The 26,049-nt window shown below is 30.0% G+C and overlaps 1 protein-coding gene across 2 annotated transcripts in view; it reads left to right on the top strand.

The window, feature by feature from the left end:
- LOC134831059 (dystroglycan 1) overlaps nucleotides 1-26,049 on the top strand; it is a 43,484-nt gene that overhangs the window by 6,704 nt on the left and 10,731 nt on the right. For both annotated transcript variants that reach the window (XM_063844699.1, XM_063844698.1), the window contains exons 2-3: nucleotides 14,066-14,103; nucleotides 25,100-25,397. In XM_063844699.1, the coding sequence (XP_063700769.1) occupies nucleotides 25,290-25,397 (108 nt within the window). In that variant the 5' untranslated portion in view covers nucleotides 14,066-14,103; nucleotides 25,100-25,289. The remainder of the gene's footprint in view (nucleotides 1-14,065; nucleotides 14,104-25,099; nucleotides 25,398-26,049) is intronic.

Genomic DNA, 26,049 nt, shown 5'->3' with positions numbered 1-26,049 from the left:
GTTTACTATGCGATGCATTTTATGTGAATATGAAGAATTATTAATCGCACACCCATTTAGCATATTAAATATTAATGAAATGGAAGCAACCGTCGACGTTGAATACTTTTTTTTTGAATTGGAGATTAGAATATTTTAAACATATTTTTTTTATTCCATGCAAGCGATGATGATATCTTTTGTCTGTTTATGAGACTCGTGTAAAGCGAAGCAAAAGCATTGCGGATGGAATTACAAACAAACAACTTAAATGAAAATATAAATATTTGTCTCTCACACGCAGAACGTAAACGCGGTAGCAAAGTCTTAATAACAATAATTGAATTGACCGAAAAAGTTTTGTGTAAAGACCCGCACATTTTTAAATAAATTTTGTTAATTGCCCTTTAAATGGTGCAAAATCCATTAGATTGAGCAAACAAACAGCAGCTGCTAATAATCGGGTTGGATGTTCTTGATGGTGTGGAAAATGTTGTTGCAAAGAGATTAGAGACGCATGCTCGAAGATTATTCTTCGTGAGAAGTTAAGACAAAATTTAAGATGAGATATTTATGAGAATCTTCGAAGGTTTTTCAAGCCTTCAAATTTTTCAGAAAAACTAAATGGATCGATTTTTGACATTACATTGGGTGCCTTCAAGAACGCTTCCATCATGATTTTTTTCTGTAATTTTTTCCATCTGATACGTTCAAGTTAAAGCTTGATGAATTTTATGATACTTCGAAAAACATTATAAAATTCATCAAAAATCACATTTTTGATGGAAAAAGTTACAGAAAAAAATCATGATGGAAGCAATGAGTGTTCTTGAAGGCACCCAATATAATGTCAAAAAATCGATCCATTTAGTTTTTCATAAAAATTCATTTCTGAGAAATTTGAAGACTCGAAAAACCTTCGAAGAGTGTCATAAACAGTGACGGACCCTTAGGCTGATAAAGCTGAAGCCTTAGTCCCCGAGGTTTTTGTAGAACAAAATTCTTTAAAATAGGCCATTAAATTGTTGAAAAAGGCTCAATACCATTAGGCCCTGTAGTGACTGAGGTCACACACTTTATTATGCACTTTCAATAACTAATCTAAGAAACCTGAATGAATCTTGTCATTACTTAATTGTCTTCGATATGTGAAAATTTAATTTAGTCTTCGTCCTAACTTCAATTAAATAACATCTAAATAAATAGATTTAAGAAACATAAAAAATATCATTTCATTGTATGTTATAGCCCGATTTTCAGTTAATTCGCCACAGGTTATAAAAATCTCTTGCACTTCGACGCCAAATGGATCTTTTGTGCTCCTTAGATAAGGTTAAATTTGTTAAGAGGTTTATTGTAGTCTTCAAAGAGTTCTATTTTGATCAAAAACTGATCTCATATTGAGCAAAAAAAGGTCCACGAATTGTCGCCATTTGGTTCGTTGATTCGCTAAGTCTTTCAGATCCCAAAGATTTTTTAATTGCTCATCAGATTCTTCTACCTTTTCCAATAGAGAAGTCTATGTTTGTTAGAACCCCTTTGAAAGTTTATAAAATTTTGTATGTAACTTAAGTATAGTCAATTCACGTAAATTATTTCGTTGGAATAAACCGTTATGCATTGTTCCATTCACCTTCTCCGATAACATCGTTAGGTTCTAATATTTTGGAATACTCAAAGTCTTTGATCAGATTGAATTTTCTTCCTCAAATTTCCGTAGAACATTTAATCTCTTTTCAGAAGTTCTTTGTTTGAGATTATTCTTTCCCAAAATTTACGAAGAATTCTGATGAATCAATTAGGTTAGGTTTGAGGATGTATCACCGCAGTCCGAAGACATATTGTGAATCAATTATCTAATAGACCAATTTTCTCTCAATAGAATCCTTCAAGAGCTCTTAAACCTTCTCCTTCTCCTTTATGAAAAGTATCCTCCTCAAACCTAAAACAAAAACTTTCATAAAATTCGAAAAAAAATCGTCCATGGAAGTTAATGAAGTGTTTTCTTAACCATTATTCTTTGCATTACTTCCCGTCATTTTATTTCACTGTCATATACCAAGACCATGGAAGATGAGACACGACATTGTCCTGAACCTAATTTATTGATTGTTATCTCGTACTTGCCTTTTTCCCATTTGTTCTTACCCAGCTGGCACACAATTCTCCTTTCCTTCGCAAACCTAAACAACAATTTTATGCTTAATTAAGTAATTTCTTTGTTTTGTTTTTCGTGAGCGCTTGTCGTCGACATCATCTTCTCTTTCTTTCTCCGTATTCATCGTACATAAAAGTATGATTGGGATGGATGTGGATGGCATTTGCATCATTTATGAGTTGTGTGCTGAGTTGAAACCATACCGCTTCTAGCATGAAGAAGAATACGTAGAAGGATATTGTTCCACATTTTTTCTGCTGCTGCCTCGTTTCCATAAGCAATCACGTTCAGCGTATAAATGGAAATAAAATTGTTTATGAATGCTATTCATGAGCTATAATTTAATAGAGTGTCAAGTGAAGTCATAGCCTCGTTTTCTACTGAAATTATCCTTCTACGCTTCTAACATTGTGAAACGTGAAAAAAAGGTTGAAAACCTAAAATTGACTCACTGAAGCACTTCATTTTAAAAAAATAAATAAACTTACTTACCTTACGACTCGTTAAAAGTTGTAAAAAACTTGAAATAAAATAACAACACTTCAGCTATCTATTCTGCATGTAAATGTACCGAAGTAACTACTTGACAGTATAGCTCTTAATGATATCATTTTTTCTCCCTTTTTTACGTGGAAAACTATTTTTCATGAATTTTTTTTTCTGAATGAGCGTTTCACTATAATTTTTTTGTATGAAAAAGGGTTAAAAAAATTTTCCCATGTAACATTTTTTGTTGTTATTTAAAATAGTTGTTTACCTTTTTTTATTCCTTGCTCCTCGTTCATTTATTTATTTACGGGCTTCCAGGCATCCCATCTACTCTAATAAAATTATAAGTGCCTGAAATTAAAATGCCAGAATTTTTATCCACTCGAGTCTTTTGGCAAGGGAAATCAACAAAAAAGGTCTTTTCAGATTTAGTTCATCTCTCTCGAGTTACGTGTTACATTTTTATTTATTTATATTTTTTTTTTGAAATGTGATCCAGATCCAAGAGACAAAGTACTTTGTCATGTGCGAGTAAAGTCACGCCTTGTTCATTCCAATTTCCGGTATATGCGCGAATTTTCTTTCGAGACGATGCAAAAACTCTATTTATATGCAAATATTCATAACTCTTTTCTTCAAAAAGAATTTTTCGTTATAAAATAAATAAGAGTCATTAGATGTGTAAACATGAACCGTTTTATTATTAAATAAAAGTGACGGACCCGAAACACGTAAATCAGATGGGATCAAGCTAATGCGAAACATTCGACCTTGATATGTGAGATTATTACATCTTTGTCGAAAAGAAGAGATATATATTGGAAAAGTTTACCGGAAATGTTTGAAAAGTCATGTTTCGTGTTTAAAATTTATATTTATGAGTTTTCGCAAAAATGACTCAAACCGTCATTAAATAAAGTCGTGGAGATGAAAGAGAAAAGTGAGTCAGTTCGCGTTGTTTTTAATGTAAACAATTAGTTCATCGCAGCGTGATTTTTTAGCAGAGAAATAACAAGATTGTTAGATTTAATGAATTTCCCTGTGGAGTGAAAGATGATTAAATTTAAGAAAATTTTTAAAAATTAAGAATTAAAATTTCTAAGTCAAATTAAAAATTATTTTAATTTTATTAAAAATTTAAAAAAATTATATTAATTTTTTAAAATATTTATTTTAATTTAATTTTTTTTTATTTAAAATTTTTTATAATTAAATTTTTTAAATTTAATTTTAAATTTTTTAAAAGTTTTAAATTAAAATTTTTAAAATATTTTTTTTTAATTAATTTTATTTTTAATTTTTAAATTTTGAAATTTTTAAATTTAAAATTTTTATAATTAAAAATTTTAAATCCTTTTCAAAATAAAACTTTTATTAAATTAAATTAAAATAAATTAAAAAATTTTAAAATTTAAATTTTTAAAAAAAATTAAAATTTTAAAAATTTTTAAAATTTAAATTTTTTTTAAATTAAAATTAAAATTTTTAAATCCTTTTAAAAAAAAAAAATTAAAAAAAAAATAAATTAAAATAAAAAAAAAAAAAATAAAAAAAAATTTTAAAAAAAAAAAAATTAAATTAATTTTAAAAAAATTTTTTAAATTAAAATTAAAAAAAAAATTAAAATTTAAAAAAATAAAAATTAAATTAAAAAAAAAAATTTAAATTTAAAAAAAAAATTAAATTAAAATTTTAAATAAGTTTTAAAATAATTTTTTTTAAATCATTTAAAATAAAAATTTTAAGATTTTTTTTTTTTAAATTAAATTTTAATTTTAATTTTCAATTTTAAGTTATTTTAGAACTGATAGAAAAGAAAATTGTTTCAAAAAAAATTTTAAGACAATTTAAATCTTTTCAGGTTCAATTTAACCAACTTTAAAACCACAGTAAACTCTTTCAAATCTCCGCAATTTAATTTTTCCGACACATTTCCTCTCATAAACGTCAAAACTGGCCAAAAAGTCATCGTTCTGTGTCTCTAAACGCCCATCCAGCACCAGACATGACACTTAAACGACCAAATTGACATCGCAACCCATGAAAATGATTATTATTGACATTAATCACATGACACATTTTTCTTCTGCCGTTTTTTTCCCGTCCCTGGCATTCTCGTTCTATTTTTATTAGTTTTTTACTTGTGTGCTATCTCGACGTGTGCAATGAAAGACAAATGGGGAGTTCTGTTATCAATGTGTCACCGTGACTCGACTCGTGTCGTTGGAAAAAAGTGTAATTTTTCTTCGTCTCTCTGTTTGGCAAATGGCATTCGACCGATTTACATGAGTTTTGCCGACGACGACACACATGCTAAAAATAGCTCACGTGTTGCAATAATTTTCAGACGAAACCGCTTCGTAGTCGTTCGCAGAGGTTAATCACTTTACTTCGGCAACGAAGAAGCACGTGCATTTTCATTCAGTGTTCAACGGAAAGGAAAAAGTCTTGTAGCATCAGAATTCAAGGAATTTTGAAAGAACAAACATTTTCCATTTCCATCTTTTTTTCCTTACGTTTTTCTTGCTAACGGATACGCAAAAAGCTATTTCTGGCATTTAATTTTCATTCCAATGAAATCGTTCCCTTTTCTCGTTTTTTCGCCTGTCATGTCGTCATGAAGAATTTTGCATAACATTCCATCATCCCGCACACAATATTTTTCAAATTATGTTTCTTATGCAAATTTCGTGTCTGTCCTTTTATTCTCATTTTATTAAATCTAATGCAATCTCATGGCTAATCAAAAAATTGCTCTCGCATGTTTTCGAGTTTATAAATAGCAAACAAATTTATTTTTTGCCTTGCTGTTTTTTCCTGATTCCTTGAAGTGCAATTAACACTTTAAACGTCCTCATGGATTAATTATTCATTCATTCAATTTATTCAACGAGCGAAAGTGAATCTTATCCTTCTTAATCATTTTTCATTAACAGCTGCCATTTTCACGTCGGGCATCACTTCAGGCAACAGTTTGTTTGTTTATTTGTTTGTTTATTTTAATCTCTCGTAATTTACTCTGTAGTGTCTCTCTATGACATGATGGACAAATCATTTACCTACGCAGTTCATTTCAATGAAAAAGAGTCCTTTTGTCGAGTAATCTGATACTTTGTTTTTTTTTCGGCTTGAAATGAACTGTAATTGAAAGGATGATTTATCGGTCTATAGAGAACTTGTGTGGGTCACTCAACCGATGGATGGATGACATATGATATCCTTCCAGATGTACTTCAAGGTCGAAATTGACCGATATTAATTTCGAATCAGAATTCCAGCTGTTGGATTTTTTTTTCTGATTTTTATTATTTTTATTTTTTGCTTGATAAGCAATTTCTTATCATCTTTTTTCCATCTGATGTTTTATTTTATCGTCTTCTCTTTTTTTCGTTCCCAAATGATTCCGCTTTGCCTTGTTATTACACGCGACTTGGCGACAGATAATCACAGCAAAATTGTTGCGTCTCGTATTTTTCATTTGATTGCTTGCTAATTTGAATACGAAAGGGATTATGTTGATGGCATGCTTTAGTTTCGTTTCTCGTTTCGATCTACTAGAAGCTTGTCATAAAAGTTGTTAACTATAAGCGTTGCGTGGGCGTCGTAAAGCTTTTTTTTTATTTTATATCATCAGTTTCATCGAATAACGAGTAATAATAAAAAAAAGTCGTTTCTCGCTTTGCTTCTACTTTTTCCTTTTTACCTTTGTATTTGTCGTCGAAGACATGAAGAACGAAAAATTTCATGAATAAATATACTTTTTGAAGTGTTCTTTGTGTGACTTTCTTGCTTTTGTAGTTTTGTTGGGGATGCCAATTGTAGGAAATTTTGAATGTTCGAGAATCGAGTATTTTGTTGATGTTGTTCAGTTTTTTAGAATCTTATAGTAATCCAAATAATTATTTTAATTCAATTATTCAAGGGCATTTGAAGGTCATGTTCAAATAGTTAATTTTGAGGATGCATCACTGCGGTTCAATGAGATTAAAAAACTCGAGTTCAAGGGCATTTGAAGGTCATAAGTTCAAACTTCTCCAAAAAGATTTTAGGTTAGGTTAGGTTTGAGGATGCATCACCGCGGATCGGAAAACCAATTGAGTTTTCTAAAAAAAAATCCAGTATACAGTTCAAGGACATTTAAAGGTCATAAGTTCAAACGTCTCCAAAAAGATTTTAGGTTAGGTTAGGTTTGAGGATGCATCACCGCGTTTCGAAAACCAATCGAAATTTCTTAAAAAACTCGAGCATACAGTTCAAGGACGTTTAAAGGTCATAAGTTCAAACGTATCCAAAAATATTTTAGGTTAGGTTAGGTTTGAGGATGCATCACCGCGGTTCAAAAACCAAATGAGTTTTCTTAAAAAACTCGAGTTCAAGGGCATTTAAAGGTCATAAGTTCAAACGTCTCCAAAAAGATTTTGAGTTAGGTTAGGTTTGAGGATGCATCACCGCGGTTCGAAAACCAATAGAGTTTTCACAAAAACTCGAGCTTCTTACCAAATACTTACCTTAGAACCTCCAGCCTATACTGCTGCTTTCAATATCATTTGTGGTTTCATTGTCATTCAATAGTGTTGTTGCTGCATTAATGAAATCAAATTAAGAGAAGGTCTTCTTTTCCATATTCTATACTTACTAATGCACCAACACTACGACTTTCTATCGTTCTTCGTCTTCATTTTATTTTTGTCATGAAACTGCAGAACTCTTATTGACGTGCAAATGCCGTACCCAGCTCTAACCACGCGGCGTAACTAAATTTATGTTGAACCGCAATTTAATAAATAAAAGGCAGGTAAATAATAAAACGATTAAATGTGTCGCAGTCCCTTTTTTCTTCGGTTACAAGAGTGTGTGTGGCTTATCGTCGTTGCGCCATTGTGTATACCTGAAAAGAAAGAAAGAAAGACATTTTGTAAGAACAATGGATGTTAATTATGATTTTCGTTCAAGAAGCCTGATAAGCAGCACGGTGCTCGTTGAAGTGAGACGTACGCAATTCCGGTCAAATTTTCGTCTTGCTGAGCACAAAATTATTCCAGCTCATAACGCTATTCGGAGTGAGAGTTAACGACATAGACAATCATCTTCCATTGTCTTCATGTTACGGTAATTAAATTTCTCGTGTGTGTCGCTTTTTTTCGTCGTCTGAAAAAAGTTCTGTTCAAACAAGAACTCTACTTTTGTTTGTTTTTAAAGTTGGATTCTTTTCCAATTTAATCAAATTATCGGGAGAAAAGAGAAGGAAATTGGAAAAGTAAACTTCGCTTGCAGTTATTTGATTTGTGGGCAGTTGATTGGGGAACGAACTTACTTGTTGTCATTTCAATTAAAAACAATCTTTCCATTCACAAAAAATGAAAACTTTCTGCTTTTGACACAATTCTTCACCCAATTATGATTAAAAATTCTTGGCCTATCACAATCCATGCAGCATTGCCAAAAACGAATCATTTGTATATTCATGAAATGATTCTAATTACTTTCATCTGGCAACTGAGAGGAAATTGAAAACATACAGACTCGAACCATTGCCAAAAATAGACATTTTGCGAAAAATTTAATCTGAGGGGAGTTTTGTTCAAAAAAAATTTATCAAAAGAAATTAAAAAGAAGGGAGACGATTTGTTTGCCCTTTTTCCAGTTACTTTGTGTTTAAACAAGTAGCGAACAAAAAAAGTTACGGAAGTTAAAATATTTTGACTGTTGCAGTAAATGCGATGGAAAATATTTGCACTTTACTTTGATGTTTTGTTAGTATTTTGGTTTTTTGCGGCGTAACGTTACTTGTTGGGTAAAGAAAAATATTTCAGTTATGAAGAAATGTTTTTATTAGACAGACAACAATTTTACGTCATGTCATCGATTTGTTTATTTTTGTTAAGCAAAAAATGTTTTGTGAGAAATTTTGTTTCATGGGTTTTGAAAATTTTAAAAATATTAAAAAAAATTATTTTTTTTTCTAAAAAAATTTTTTTTCAAAAATTAAAAATTTTTTAAAGGAATAATAATAATTCACTGAATAAATTATTTTGTTATTTATTAATTTAAATTTAATTTATTAAAATTTAAATTAATTAATTAATTAAATATTTAATTTTAAATTAATTATTTAAACTAATTTTTTTATTAATGAAATTAATTTTTTATATTTTTCATTAATAAAATTTAATAAATAAAAATTTTAAAAAATTAATTAAATTATTTTTTGTTTTAATTTTAAATTTTTAGCTCAAAAATTTTGAGTTTTTTTTTAATTTTTTTAATTACAGAATTATTTTAATTTATTTCTTTTTTAATTTTTAATTAAATTAATTATTTTAATTTTGTTTTACGAAATTTTAAAAATATTTTTAAAAAATGATTTTTTACTAAATAATTTTTTTTTATTTAATAATTTAAATTAAATTTATTAAATTAATTTTTAAATTATTTTTCATATTTTTAATAAATTAAAAAAAAAATAAAAAAATTAAAATTTTTAAAAAATTAAATAAATTATTTTTTGTATTATTTTTTTATTTTTAGCTCAAAAATTTTGATTTTCTTCAATTTTTTTTTAATTCCAGAATTATAAAACAGTTTTGTCTAAAAAAAAATTTAAAAAATAAATAAACAAATAAAAATGCAAATAAATAAACAAAGGTTAATTTTCTGAATTTGACATAACTTGAACTTTTTATAGTTTACTCACAGGTGCGTTTTTTGTTAATATTACATCATTCCCTTTAAAGTAAACTTTACTCACACACTCATGTTACTGCTTGCTGTGTGATTTATGATCCAACGTAGCCACAGAAAAGCCTTTTTGGGTCATCTTCAACATCAAACTTGTTGAAATGTTAAAAATTTCCCAAAAAACCTGCTAAAAGCTACCCAGCTGGAAGTCTTGACCAAACTTATAAATGGAGTGCACTTGATGTTAATGAGATTGTCTCACAAGTGAGTCATTTACTCACATGTCTCTTTAAAGAAATTAAAAATCGTGTCTTTGAGACATCATCAATCATCCGTATCTATCTCTTCTATTTGTGGAGTGAAACGCATTTATTTTCCAACTGGCACGAACACAAGATTGAAAGATGAGAAAATTGAGCATTAACTACAACAAATATCGGATAAACAAACCAAAATAAGCGTATTGACAGCAAGTTAACATTCAAGAATGATAAATGATCGATTATTTAGATGTTCGCATGGCATATTATCGGAACGAAGTCAATCAAAAAAATTTTAAAACAAAAATTTATGCTGGTTGCGATGATTTATAAATAAATTATGTCTGAAAGTTCTGACAAAGTCCAGATTGCTGAGAGATGATGAGTTCATTCCATGGAATTGCAATGTGTCATAAAAGCTGAAAAGCGAAAAAATTTCCCCTTTTGTATGAACGAAATTTTCCAAACAATTGTCTTTGACTGAAATTTATTTACTTTTTCCTCATAGCAATTCCTTTTTATGTCTTTTGCAGAGTTAAAATCCAGGACGATTTGTATTTGTAAAAAATCTCATAAGAAACGTATTTACTCTCCTTTGTGAGTTTGTAATAATGTCAACACTTTCTGAGCTCAATTGTTATCGCTCTGGCATTACGTTCTGTATGAACTCTATGTGTCGCCTTTTTATCGCTTTAATGAATTGGATTGCAGTTTATGACATGTGACGCGCTGTATAAACAGGAAGAAAATCTAATAAAATGCATTCAAAGTGATTTTATAGCTAAAGTGAGAATATATTGCAAACAACTCTCATTATTACTTTTGAAACTCGAAAGAAGGAGACGAAATTGGATCCATTTAATGTTATTTAATCAAGAGATTGCTCACTTTGTTAATCCAATAAATGCAACAGGAGGATTTTTCTTAATTGGATTTTAAATGTCAATCGAATCTTTTTTGAACAACTTACTTAACTATAAAGTATTTGATTCGGAATTGAAATTGATGATGGAGCATGAGATAATTACCAATACAAATACATTTCTACAATGTAAAAAACGGTACTCGAGACAATAAATTAAAACTGTGAGCAGTGCACGAAGAAGTTAAATAAAACATTTATTAGCTGTAATGCGTGTTCTTTACTGGGAGTTCATTTTTTTCTCGTTTTTAATGAATCATGAAGTTGAAGTTGGGTAAAAAAAAAGTAAAGCAGAGAATGTTCTTATTAATAAAAGTATTATGTTATTAGTTGGATCTGTGTAGAGACGAGTGCATGTGGATGCATATATGAGATAATTTATAATTTTGTTGCACCAAAGACGTTCATTTGGTTGGAAGTTGAAATCAATGGGAGTCTGTCTGTGCTTGTGAATCATGGAGCAAAATTGGAAAAATCATATTTTTGGCTATCGATTAAGATCGATCGAACTTCTCCTCTGTTCAATGAACAAATATTTTTTAATTAGTCAACCAGGATGGAAAGCCTTTACATACAGAATCCCATTTAAAAGTTACAAATTGAAAACGTAACCCGAACAGTTGTCACCCTTGCAAGGCCCAAAACTCATCCAAGTATCTATATGTCAGGTTCATATTGCGATAATTTGGGCATGGTATCATATTTATTGCACTTTTAACATAATTCGAAGCGTTTCTTTTAAATTCTTCAACACTATCACAGTCTGTTTTATATTGCTTTGACATTTCATTGAATATTCTTACACCTCTGTACCACACTGATTGTTGTTCATTGTATGATATTTCTTGTCTTGGTCTTAAATTTGGATAAACCTGAAAATTTGCTTGGTTTGGATTAACTGAAAAAATTTGGGATTAGTTAAAAAATTTGTGAAAAATGCTTGGTTTGAATTAATTGAAATTTTAAGTTATTAAGGCTCTTGTCAAAAGCCTTGATGATTTCGCAAATCTATTAAAAGAAAAAAATCATTAAAATACACTCAAGTCTTTAATTGAAAAAAAAAAAAATACTTAACTTACCACAAAGAATCCATCAATGCCGCATGTTGTGTGTTATTATTTTATTAAAAAGTCTTCTTGTCTTACACTTCGTCTCGTACATATATCTCCAATGTGTGTTCAGGAATGTCTCTTATCTCTCCGCCAGTCAACCAGCATCTTCATCAAATTAAGAAAAACTGAAATGAAATGAGAGATGATTAATAAAAGTGAAATTATATGATATTTATTATTTATTAGACCTGCAACTCTGTTCTGGTTTGTTTTTTTTTAACCCGTCTGGATTTTGAACTCTTAATGTTCTTTACGTGTTGCGTGGATAGGATAAAGTTGATCTTGTTGAATTTGACGTGACAGCTATTCACTTGTATTTGTATTTATTATTCAAAAAGTGAAGTCTCGGTCGATATTTTTTTTACCTTTTTATTCTACTTCCACGAATAATCTCGCATTAAGACTTTTTTTAAACTTTTCTGAGGAAGTGATAAACTTGTATGTATGCGAAAAGTAGGTTCAAGAGAACATGAAAATGTCATTGTTGTCATTAATTTTATAAAATAATGGTACCTACGTAATTTATGCCAAGTTTCTCAAGACATCGAGGAGTGTGAGTTGAAATTTAAGGAAAATCGTTCGACTCTCCTCCCTTTTCCTCTCCTCAGTGCAGCGTGTGAAAAGAATTATGTCTTCCAGACATTACTTTTCGTGAATATTTTATTTCGCGAAACGTGTCACGTTGCAGAGAAAATAACGGAATTCAATTTAATTATTTAATAATGATTTTGAGTGACAAAATTTTTTGGTGCGCTTCCGTCGATTTATTTTCTTCGTTGTCCTTCCTCGTAGTTTTTTTTTCTTGGCAAGCATCGCAGCTCGTTTCAACATCTCTTGAAAATTTAATGAGCAATCCGGTATCGTTATTTTTATCAATTTATCGAAGCCCACATGATGTTGCTGCTACAGAAGATATAAGAAGATAGATTTTAATTAATTTTTTTTCTCAGTATTTTCGAGGAAAAACAACAAGCACAAAAGGTAAGTCATAAGGGACATGATTGCTCATATATTTTCATTTCAGCGACTTAAAGCCATGACAATCGAATAACAATTTATCAAAAAGATAAACAATTAGCTGCTACTCTCTGGGATAAACGGTCCGGAAACACAACAAAAAGTCTAATACAAAGAAATGAAAATAAAGGACGTGATTTTGCGGCAATGCTGTATAAATGTATCTCGCTGGAGATACATTAATTTCGATTTATTTCAGCGCAACTTCGTTTTGTGGCTTTTAGTTGGATTTAAAAGATAAACTACGTGAGAGGCATCGAAAACTATGTGTCTCTCCCTCAAAAAGTTGTCTGGATGAAGAACAGACAAAAATTGTCGGTCACGTGTATCGAAAAAAAATGACGAATTTCATTTCGTGAACCGGAAGTGCGAATCGCAAAGGTTCTTACAAGGTCAAGCTCGTTTTTTTATCACCTCACTTGTTTTTTTTTTCATAAGACAAGAAATTCGTTTTAAATCCTGTCTACTTTCACTACTTGACGATGAGGGATTTGAGCATTGATTTATATTAATGTTCTTGGCACTTTTTCTCGTCCCTGACCCTTTTTACACTTGAATATTGACCATATAGTTTTCTTTTTTTTAAGGAAACGAGAGCTGTTAAATAATAAATCTTCACTTCAACTACCTCGTAGATTATCTCGAGGAATTTCGCCTTGTTTTAAGCACGTGCTCAATTTATGAAAATGGGAAACATTTTTCCTTTAACGCACGATTAAATGTCATTTATCAGAAGTTACCTGTTTCTCTGTGTGTGCCAGTTACTGTCAAAACTTTTCATTTCCATTCACGTGCCTGCCAAGAAACCTGAAAGAAACGAAAGGAAAATAAAATGGCAGATTAATTATGTGCATATTTTACGGGAAAATGAGTATTTTCATGACCTAAATTGCGAGAATTATCGAATTGTTCTGGATTATTAGCAAAGTTTTCAAGAAGCAACAAGATAACTGGCAATGAAATGTAATTAATTCAAGCTGATGCTCTTGTATCGTGTTACAAAGGAGCCGCCCATGAGGAGGCAAAAGCAGAAGACAAACAACTTTGCGGTTGATTCAGAGAAATTATCGCGATCGTTTCGGACCAACAAGCCGGAAGTTGTTAATAATTCGCGCATTTACGACTTTGTTGTGGCTTGTTTGTATCTTCTTTGTAACTTCTTGTTGTTTCTTTTTTTTTTGCAAACAATTGTTCTTCTTTGTGCAACTTTTCCTGTGTAACCAAAGTGAATCAGTGAATTATGATGTGGCACGCAAATAAATTTATGCGTTTGTTTGTTTGTTTATGCAAATGTGGCTGCCATTAAATAAAGTTAGCCAGTTATGAATACTAATTATGCGATAATAATTAATGTCAGTTGTGAATTTTCGTATAGGCGAGGCGCCAAACATTTCAATCGACTTGTTGACCTGTATGACTAACTCTTTTCCTTTATTCTATCTCTTTTCAGATTCAAGACACAGAAACCCATAGAGACTTCCGAGACAGGTAAGAAATTCTACACTAAACAAAGTTATAACAAAATTAAATTTGTGTCTGATTTGCATATTCATTCTTGCTTGCTACTTGCTTCGGTAATGCCATGACAATGACTCCAATGAGATTTGTAAAGAAAAATTTACGTTGACTAAAGTTAACGATACACAGTTGCATCTCTCCATCATCATCATCGTAGTTGCATGCCACCCACATTTGCTTCGGAACAAAAGAAGAATTTCAAAACATTTGCATCTGTTACTGTCTCAAATTGTCTGTCTCGTATTACCTACCGGTTCTGCGTTTCTTTGTATCGTCGATTTGTATTTGTTGCCTTTATGTTTGTGTTTCTATACAATGAGACACTTTGACAAATCCGATCAATTTATCAAGATGAAACATAACGAAACTACTTAGAGGACGCAAAATTCAATTTACTTTTTGGGATGGAAAGAAATGGGAAGAAACAAAAAGAAAATATTAAATCTTGCGTGAAGAAAAATTGAGAGACTTGAGCGCATTTATAGAATTATAAAAAAATATTTAGATTTTCTTAAAATTTTTTAGTCTATAACTTTATCAATTGTCTATATCGAAGCTAAGAATTTTTTTTCTACCTACTTTTTGAAAATCATGCCATGAATAATTTTGAAATGTGATTTTAAATAGTTTAGTGTCTTTCACAAATTTACAGAAAAAAAAATTTGAATTTTGATGAAATGATGCATAAAAGATCTTTATTGAATCTAAGTGCCGATAAATGGTTCTTATAAATGGTTATCTATGGTTCTTTCTTACACCACACTAAAAATTTGGCAGAATACTTTGTCCCTAATAATATCTTAAAAGAATGGAAATTCACTTTTAGTAAAGCTTTGAATCGATATCGATATTCATTGAAACATATCGTAAACTTTTAAGTAATGATAAGTTCGAAAGAACTTTTTGATTGCTTCTTCAAATGTTTAGTTTTTTGTTGGTTGATTATCATATTTGCGATATATAATTAGAATTTCTATAGATTTTTACATATAATGTTCTTCTTTTTCCATTCGAATGATCCAATTTTGATTCAGTAGTTTTTCCGATTAATTGGCTTGTTAAGAAGATTTGCTTAAAGAGGATTCAATATTAGCCGAATCTCTTTAGTCTTTCTCTTGAATAATTTGAAAGCAATATACGGGTGTCTCTTCCTTTCAGGGAAGATCTTATGTTCAGTTAAACTAACTTTCCATAAAATTCTGACTTCTGATAAAACATTTTTATAACATTCAAGAACTTACATTTGCTACATATTTTGAAACTTTGTCTTTTATACTTTTCTGATTACTTCTTTTATTCTGATCACAGACAGACATCTTCCGCCATTGAAGATCGATTTTTTTTCTTATTTATTACTGTTAAATACATTAATCCAAAACATAATAATATTTTGCACTCGAAACATTAAATTTTTGACATCTTGCTCCATCCCATCATTTATCATCTTAACTAAAAAACATAAAATAAAGTACATTTCTGGAGCTATCCATCCAAGAAAAATTTAATTATTCAATTTTATGCGTTTCATATGCTTACAGTGTCGGAAAAAACGTGTTAATAACTCAACACTTGCTTGCTACTACTCTATCGACTTGTTTGTTTTGCTGCCTTGTCATCGCATCGCATTTTGTCACACATTCATATTTTTTATGATTTTCTAATTAAATTTATCGCTCCAAATCGACTTTGTCTTCTGAAAAAAAAAAATGAAATTTTAAAATGTGTGTCAGAATTCATTAAAAAAATACAAGATTCGGGTGTAAAATTATTTGTTTTAATTACCAAAGTCATAACTTTTCATATTTAATTTATTTTTTTTAATTTTCGACGAAAATGGGGGAATGCACGATCGTCTCTCATTAATAGACAAAACGCGCGATATTTTGCTGGTATTTATTAGATCATCATCTAATGAGAACAAAACTCTTAATTGAAAATTGTTTTCGTCGAAAGTTTAATGAACTGCTTTTCGTTTTTCCTCTACTACTTTTTCGTTTTATTTATTTACCAAACAAGTGCATTGATTGATTGAGTATCGAATGCACGTGTTTGTTACGGAGGAAAATAAAAAATAATGAATGATGAACGATAAGGAAAATGCATTTTTTGCTCACTATGCTATTGTCGGTTGTTTTGTTACGTAATAACTGTAACAGAAGTTGTTTCTCATTTTCAGTAGAATGATCAAAAGGGACCAAAAAAGGTCTCTTTCATCTACTTTTAATTACGAAAAGCATCATTAGTTCGTGTGTTCGAGTTTGAAAAGTTGGTAGGTAATATTTTAATTAAAATTTTTGAATAGATCCGTTTTGTTTGTCGTTCCTCGGTTACTTTTTGTTTGATAGGCTTTCGAAAATAAAAAAAAAATCGATTTCCCGTTGATTTCGCTGAAAATGGGTCGTTTGCTGATGAAATTTCATTTAAAATTAAAAAAAAAATAATATTTTTTGTCCTTTTGTTTTTTGTTGGTCCCAATGCATTTTATTTCCCGCAAAATGTCTATTGAATTTAGAACAAAAACGAAATCTGTTAATGTCACACATATTTTTTTGCTTCTGACCTATAATAAAAAAAAACAATAGGTTTAAATTAAAAAAAAATTTTTTTGGAACAAAAATCTCGAAGGGTGAATGACGCATTGGCAAATGACGTGAAATGGGTGTTAATTACGCTTTTTTATTTAATCACTTTTTTTTAAAAGTTTTTCAACAATGGAACCAACGTGTCATTTTTGAAAGGCGTCCAAAAACAATCAAAACCATTTTTTTGTCACCATATGCCTCAAATTTTTTAATCGCTAAGCTCCGTAAAAAAACATAATGGACTCTCATTTCAACAAACATTTTCATTAAATGCCGCATAGTTTATTACTTCCTATTCATTTTTATTTTATTTTTATCCATTCTATGACCACTTTCACGAACGAATTAAAACCAGATCCGGACCGTTATGGAAAAAAAGTATCAAAAAGGGATTTAACTGTGGTAATTTATACTTTTTTATTTGTTGTTTTGCTGAAAATATTTAACAGCTTAAAATGTGTGAAAATAGTTTTAGTGATCCCGGATTAACATGGGAAGTGAATTTATGTAAAGTGAAAAGTTTTTTTTAAAGGTAAAGCTTGTTATGGGAAAGGATTTTCAGAGGTTAACTGAGTCTTAAAAAAAGATCCAAAAAGGAAAGATCGAGGATTTTGAACCGTTTTATATCTTAAAATTACAAAAAAAAAATCAAATTGAAAAAAAATCCTCTTATTTAGGTTTTTTTTTATGAAAACCTCAGATATACGAAAAACGAAAAATTTCTATAAAAATTTTGCCCAATTTTTGTGTATAATATCCTTAAATGTGAATAAAGTAAGTTATTTTAGATTTTTTTTTCATTTTTTTTTTATAAAAAACCATAAAAACTTTTAGAAATTTTAATTGCTTTTTTTAAATAAATTTAATTTAATTAATTTTTTAAGAAAATATTTACGTAATTTTTGTAAAAATTATAAAAAAAAATTAAAAATTAATTTTTATGAAAAAAGGTCCTAAAAAGTAAAAAATAAACAAAAATTTGTCAAAATTTAAACAATAGAAAAAAGCATTTGAATTAAAAAATTTTAATTATTTAAAATTTTTTGCTTCTTATGCTTATTTCTCTTGTTTAAATCATAAAGATTTTCGTTTATTTCTAACTTTTTAAAGACTTTTTTCATAAAAAGCATATTTTAAATTTTTTTCTATAATAATTTTTTTATTTCATATCTGACTGAAGCTTTAAGCGAGCTTTAAAAGAACAGAAGATCATATCATAATGAAATCCAATCTAACGAAAGTTCCTCGATCTCAATTTCCTCACAGAGATAAGCATATGAAAAGAACAATATTTGCCAATAATTTGAGTAAACACAAATGTTGAAGATGATGAGAAACGTGTGTGCTCCTATTATTTGCACAATTGATCGAGTTCTCCTTTCATGTTCGAAAAACGGCACGAGGACACAAAAGCAGTTATCTCACCGAACCAAGCAGTGCCAATCCATCCTTTCTCCGGTTAAATTTGCAATGAAAAAAAAATCCCATTCTACCGATTTCTATTTCGAGCACAAATATGAGGGAATGAATTACATTATGTTATTAACAAAAACGTATTCATATGAAAAGAAGGAGCAAAATTTTCGTATGCATGGAACTGTGGATTGATTTCACAATGGATGGATATTCATCGTAATGGAAACACGTTTGTTATCGAATAACCTTTAGGGGATACGGCGGCATCCATCCACGTACTACTAACCCCCCTTGCCGAAAAAGTATCGAGTGCAAATTTTCTGGAAATATTTCCGGACCAAAGTGACAAATTCGGCAAAGTTACCGCCGCCACACGTGTCGCCTACCAAGGACATAAACCGAGGCACAGACAGAATGCAATCGATATCCCATTAAACCACGTACCGAGATTTTCTCCAACATCGTTTTTACGACATACAATTACGGGAAAATCTGTAGGAAATGCACACAAATTGCAGACAACCGACAACAATGGATCCGTAACAGATTGGATGGTTTCTCATCTCTCTCTACAAAATCCTTGAGAGGGAAATTTTTTTTTTGGCAATGTCACTCGGCTTCTTCATGTCTTTGGTTGGAGACGAAGAGACCAATCCAATTAATTGTTCATTATTACAAAATTTTTCTTCTTCGCGCAAGTAATTCATGTTCCAACCGCAACTGCAGATGTTTTAATTTCTTCCTTTTTTTCTGTTTCTTTCTCGTTTTTTTTTCTGCCAGACACGCCCGACTCTCAGACTTCGCGTTTCCATATAGTACCATCATCGCATACAATTAAAAAACATTTTCATGCATTTTTGTAACTTTCAACTTTTTTATGCATTTCTTGTAGTATTATTTTTGTTTAGTGTACGCGACGTGCATGGCCTCATAAATTTTGTTTTGTTAGACATGAACTAACCATAAAAATCCATATGTGTGTTGTTTATGGGAGAACACATAAAAAAATATGTGTTTCAAAGTAATAATACTAACAATAATACAATATTAAGAAGAAAAAACATTTTGTTGATAATAATTGAGTCATAACATTATGACATCATCGGTTTTTCGGTTCAGAGCTTGGGTTAATTAAAAATTGAATTGAATGAAGTTCTTTCTAATGCGTTATGGATAACCAAAGACTCCGTATAAGGAAAGCAAGCAGATTGTGTCATGTGTTAGTTGTGCAGAAGAACAGATTTCTTTTTCAAGAATATGTAGATAAGTGAAATTTATGGTAGAGAGGGTCAGTGTTATCGGTTGCTTTGAGTATTGGGAGGTTTTGTGTTTGTTTGAATATTGTAAAAAGAATTTTTAACGTTCAGAGAAAGTTTCTGAAACGTTAAAATGAAAACTAAATGACTTTTCAATCCTTCAAATGAGAGCTGAATGACTTTTCAGGCCTTCAAGTGAGAGCTGAAAGACTTTTCGTGCCTTTAAATGAGAGCTGAGAGACTTTTCAGGTTTTCAAGTGAGAGCTGAAAGATTTTTCAGGCCTTCAAATGAGAGCTGAAAGACTTTTCAGGTCTTCAAATGAGAGCTGAGAGACTTTTCAGGTCTTCAAATGAGAGCTGAGAGACTTTTCAGGTCTTCAAATGAGAGCTGAGAGACTTTTCAGGCCTTCAAATGAGAGCTGAAAGACTTTTCAGGCCTTCAAATGAGAGCTGAGAGACTTTTCAGGTCTTCAAATGAGAGCTGAGAGAATTTTAAGGCCTTCAAATGAGGGCTGAATGACTTTACAGGCCTTCAAATGAGAGCTGAATGACTTTTCAGGCCTTCAAGTGAGAGCTGAAAGACTTTTCAGGTCTTCAAATGAGAGCTGAGAGACTTTTCAGGTCTTCAAATGAGAGCTGAAAGATTTTTCAGGCCTTCAAATTCAGGTCTTCAATTGAAAGCTGAAAGACTTACAATGAAAACTAACAACTTCAATTCATCTACTGATGTCTTTTTGCTCAAATCCAAAACTCTCACACTAACAAATCCCTCTCTAATTCCATTTGAAATGCACTCCTAACACTCTCTGTCATGGTGTTAAGATGATTAATTTCTTAATTTACTCACGATGAACTTTTATAATCATTTTCCATTAACAATAAATTGACTTCTCGTCTAAACAATTTCTGTTTCTACACAATACACTGTAAGTACTTTTGCCATGTGTATATGTGATGCTGATAAGACCTTACACAAAATTTAATTTACAAAAGTTGTGTCGTCGTCGTCTTTTTACTTAAGACATACTTTGTTAGGGAACACGACGGGAACATCGGCAACGGCTGCGTCGAAACTTCTTCCCTGTCTGACGATATGCGATACGCTCTCCCAACAACAAAAAAATCATAAATTATGATTAAAAAATGTCTTGTCTTGACTTTTGATGTTTCATTTAATAATTTTTATGTATCGCTTTTTTCATTTCATTTTTTTCCTTTCCTAAGAAGAACCTAACGATGCAAACTTTTGTCATAAAACATTTTTTTTTGTTCGTTCTACTTTTGGATGCGAATTCGGACTATATATTTATAATTTGATTACTTACAATTTTTATTTCCATTTACGATGACGAAAATGCTCCGAAACACCGGAAATTGATAACCTATTCGTGCTCATGTGTTGTGACTCAATTTTTGGTCAATTTCGTTCGCGCGCATTATTTTTATCGATTTTGTAAGTTCATCATAAATTGGTTGGAAAATTGAGTTTTTTTTTCTGTGGATTAGTCAAACACTCGTGGCATATTAACGAGAACAGTAAATTTGCTGAAATATTTATCGCGTAACATCATCTTTAGCAACAAGAGATGCGAATTCTAAATATTTACTTTAAAGATGAAATATGAGAAAAAATTAAAGAAAAAAAAATCATCAAAGTAGATTTTTAACCTTGAAAAGTGCTTTGAGCAGAAGCAAATCATCGCTTAACTCTCAATGGAAGACCACTGGATGCCAAATTTGCAAGTAATCAGCAGTAGAGTGAATAAACAACGAAAGACAGAAATTTAATAGGCGTTCAATGGATTTATTTAAACGGCTTTTATATATGCATCCACATCGTTTTAATTAAAATCAATTTGTTTATTTTATATTCTCTCTCTCCTGCTCGCTATGTCTCGGTAGTGAAGTTTACAGTCAATTTACCGTCATTTTGGGTAAAGTTTTGGTTCGTTAAAAAATCATAATTTGACGTTGAACGAGCGATTTAAAAATTTTAACCACGTGACTTAACCCAGAGCATAATTTGAAATATTTGCCCAATGCATATTTTGATCTTTTGTCCTGTAAAAAAAATAATTTAGACCTAATGAATATTTAAAACTAACCTTTTTATAAAAATATTTGAAATTTTGATCTAATCAGCAATTTAAAAATTTGTCCCAATGCACATTTTAAATTTTTTTAACCAATTTTTTTAACTTTCTTTATAAGTTTTCATATTAGAATGAACAAAAATTTTGAGTCCAACAAGTTTTTAAAAATTTGACCCAATGCACATTTCAAAATGTCTACCTAATGCACATTTCAGTTTTTCTTTCAGAAAAAATTAAAAATTTTGTCCCAATGAACATTTGAACCATAGTAAAGTGTAAAATCATTCAAAATTTTGTCCAAATATAAATTTACAATTTTCATCCCAATGCACATTTTGGAAAAAGTTAACCACGTGACTTTGTTTTCATCAAAATAAATCAAAAAATTTGTATTGAAATAAATTGCGAGGCATCATGACGCGTCATGCGAAAGTGCAGACTACATATTCAGACATAATAACACATCACTCAGCACGAAATCTGTTTAGTCACAGTTCTACTCGATGTACTTGAGTTATTGTTTTAATTTTATTTTAGTCGAGTTTATTTATAAACACTGAAAATAAATACAGAAATTAAAGTGAACAAGACTTGAAAAATCAATAATAATTTTTTTTACGCGAACGCCGCCGTCCCTTAATCCGTTATTACACATTACCAACGTCAAGCACGTTCCCGAGATAAGAAATTTCCTTCATTTTGACACGACGAAATTCCTTGAGGTTGTCCTGAACTAATAAAAGTCCATAAAAATAACTTCTCTCGAGAAGTGACGACGATGGGAAAATAACACAAACTAATAACTATTAGAAAAATTGTCACGTTCGCTCGACACAACAAGACTTTTTCTATCACGTTGGTCCTCGTTTGTCGGAATGCCATCTTGTTTAATTTTTATTTCATTTTATTTTACGATTATTTTCACATTAAAATCAACGCCGATGAATGTTAATATCGAGTGTTGATGATACACACCCGATAACGACGAAAAGGTGCATGAACAGCATTTTGAGAGGATTATCGAGGGAAATTGCGCCGCCGACAATAAACGACCGTGACCTCTTTGGCTAAAATCGGCTAAAATTAACGAAAATTCGAACAAAATGTCGAAAAGTCGTCAAAAACGCTTATTTAATCGGAACGGAAATTAATTTCATAATAAATGAAATGAGTAGATTGATATTTTGAAACATCGAAAGCATTGTTCTTGGGATCGTTAAATTTATCACTTATCATGCGATATAATTTTAGTCTGTCAACAGTTTTTTAACAAACCCATAAAAAGAGTGAAAGAAATTTTTTAATATATTAGAATTGAAACCACATAAAAATTTAAAATGCGTTTTGAATAAAAAAAAATATGGGTTATTTGAGCGCATTTTTATTAAAATTTCTCTTAACTTCTTCAAGTTTTAAATTTTTCAGAATAACGTTTCACAAATTTTTATTAAAAAAAATATAATAAAAAAAAAATTTATAATTTTTTTTAGCAAAAGTTAAATTTTTATGAAAATTTATTATTTTTCGTGAACTTTAAGAAATTTTGATAATGAAATTATTATTTTTTTTTTTATTAAATTTCGATATTTTTAACAATTTTAATTAATTTTGAAAATTTTTTTTTCAAAATTTTAATTTTAAATTTTTTTTGGTAAAATTTTAACGATTTTTTTTTTTAATTCTGATAATTTTTTAAAATTTTTTTTATGAAATAAAAAACAATTTAACAAATAGAAAAAAAATTAAAAATTATATAAAAAAAATTTTTCAAAATTTTTGAAAAACATTTAAAACATTTTTAAAAAATTTTTGAAAAAAATTTAAAAAATGTTTCAAAAAAATTTAAATAATTTTTGAAAAAAAAAATAAATAATTTTTTAAAAAAAATTTTAAACTTTTTGAAAAGAATTTATGAAAAAAAATTATGGAAATTGTCGTAAAACAAAAAGACTCGATAAAACCTCCAAACACAAAATTTTTCGGAAACGCCCTCGAAACACAAAAAATTGATTGGTATGATCAGAAACAATGAAAGTGCATTTTGTTCATGCTCAACAGAAACAAGCAATAAATAACATTTCTACATGAGTGATTACCTCCAAAAAACTCACAAATCGAGTTTTGACGATTGATGGACGGAACATTTGTCAAAAAAATACCAAAAATTCTCCCGCAACGAGTCCTGCACTGGCAAAACCGAAACATGAATCAGCAATTGACTTTATTTTTGTTTATTTTACTTCGCTTTACGACTTGTTTGGAACTCGAAATGGGTGATTATTGCGTCAAATCCACATTTCTTCCCATACAAAAAACGAAAACATTTCAAGCGACAAAACAAAAAATAACAAAAACAAAACTAAATTTATGATATTTTTTCGCTTTTATGGGGTAAAGTTTCTCTTTCTTTCTCCCTTTAAATAGTTTTTTGTCTATTTCTTAATTTTTTTTCGTGTGCAGTGTGAAAGAACACATTGAGGGAATTCCGCGTGTGCCACAAAAATGACATTTAAATTGATTTATTCGGTGCACTTTTTTGAATAATTCCCATGAAAATTTGTTTCAATTAAGTGTTATTAGAATAAATTTTTTGTTGTGTCTATCTAACGACTCGGAGGGGTGAAAAAAAAATTTAGAGCTCTTAAATAAACACGTCACAACAGAGAGAAAAGGGAGTCAAGGGAGGTGTAAACTATGAAGAATTTATTGACATTAAAAACGTGATTTGTGATGGGAATCGATTTCTTCCGATTTTCGACGTTGACCAAGTTATGTTTTATTTACTTCCTACTGAAATATTGAAACATTTGTTTGGCATTGTGTCAAAATGATGAAACAATGTTGTTCGGTCTCTCCGTTGTTGGTCCATCGTGCCAAGGCAGTTAGTTCGTATCGCAAGTAAGAGAAAGGCAAACATCGAATGAAGTCAATTATTGTCGATTTTGAGATTATTGCGATTTTATTATGAGAGATTTATCGATTTAACGGAAGAAGTTCAGACGAAATTAAGCTGATTTTCGAAAAATGTTGGGCATTATGATGCAAGAAATAAGAGTTTTTAATTTTTTTTTAGATTTTTGATTCAGTCTAAGTCTAAATTGAAAGTCTTAGGTCATAAAAGTTATTTAAAAGTTAAAACTTTTAAGCTGGATAAATTTTTATATGCTTGGTTTGGATTACTTGGAATAGATTTTTATAGCTTGGTTTAGATTTTTTATTGGAATATATTTTTAAATTAAAAATTTACTTACCTTTTCAGGCTCTTTAAAAAAATTTCGTCATCCAGAACATTTTCTACCAAAAATCCATAAATTTTTTCCAAAATTCGACCACAATTGATATCTTGTAATAAATTTTTGCAATTTACGATCTTCAACTGTTCCTTCCTTCAAATTCTGACACACTGCCAACATCCACAAAGAGGCGTTTTTACAATGTTACAACAACAAAAACGCGATAATTAAATGTTATTGACACTTATTAACCTCCTTTCGCGCTGCACTCTCAAAAGACTTGAACAATAATAATTACTTTATGCTTAAATATGACTTTATGTCATCATTTTTTCATCGTCACATTAATATTAATCTCTTTCTTTTTTTTCTCCATTTATTTCCAGACTGCACCATAAAATGTTCGTCGAGTGACTCATCTCGCTGTGAGCCGTGACTCTAATGATATTTTTATGTTCTTAACCATTTAGTTCGTCACTCATGTTGTTGTCATTACTTAGTCCAGTAAAGTAGGCGAAAACACTTGGAAAGAAATACAGAATTAGCAGAAAAGTTGTTAAACCGAAAATCTCCAAGATGAAATTGTGGGAGATTTGTGTGATATGGAGCATTGTTGCTGTTTTTAACGTTGCAGGAAGTAACAGTCCCGATTTTCAGTTCAAAGATGACGTCGTGGATGTACAGGTAAGACCTCATTTTCGTTTATCTCTTAACATCAGCTAAAATTTAAAAAAATCCGCGTTAAAAATGTAACATGATCGATTGACTATTTGTAGGTTTATTTGACATTGTTATGTTAATTTTCATTGAAAAACGTCGCTTTTGAGAGATTGCAGCCGCACCAATATAGGCGATGTTGCAAGATCCGATTTAATATGCTGAGGTTTTAGTTTTAAAAGCGCTTAAATTTTATGAAAAGATAAACATTTTAGCTGATGTTTGCTTTGTTGTTCAAAAAGTTGTTCACAAAATTTATCGCAGGTGCTGTGTGTGAGAAAGAGTTTCAAAGACAAACATAAAAGTTTTTCGCTTAGAGTTTGCAATTTTAATGTACTGACTACTACTACTAACTTCCCCTTTTTTTCATTTAGGGAAACAATCAAGATTTTAATTTCCAATATCTTGCATTTCCTGACGAGAAACGTGTTTCCAATCAAAATGTATTCAGTGAATATGGAATCGACAATGCCCTTGAAAGCAATGGATTTTCTCACCCAAAAATGACAACAATGATAATTGTGAAGAATAGAAGTTTCGCAATCGAAATTTTTATGAAGAGAGACATGCGAGATGATTTTAAACGTCGTTCCTATAAATAATTTAAAGTTTTTAAAAT

Source organism: Culicoides brevitarsis, chromosome 2 (genome assembly GCF_036172545.1).
Source record: "Culicoides brevitarsis isolate CSIRO-B50_1 chromosome 2, AGI_CSIRO_Cbre_v1, whole genome shotgun sequence".
Lineage (NCBI taxonomy): Eukaryota > Metazoa > Arthropoda > Insecta > Diptera > Ceratopogonidae > Culicoides > Culicoides brevitarsis.
Note: the sequence above shows the minus strand (reverse complement) of the source record. Positions and strands in the feature narration are given on the sequence as shown.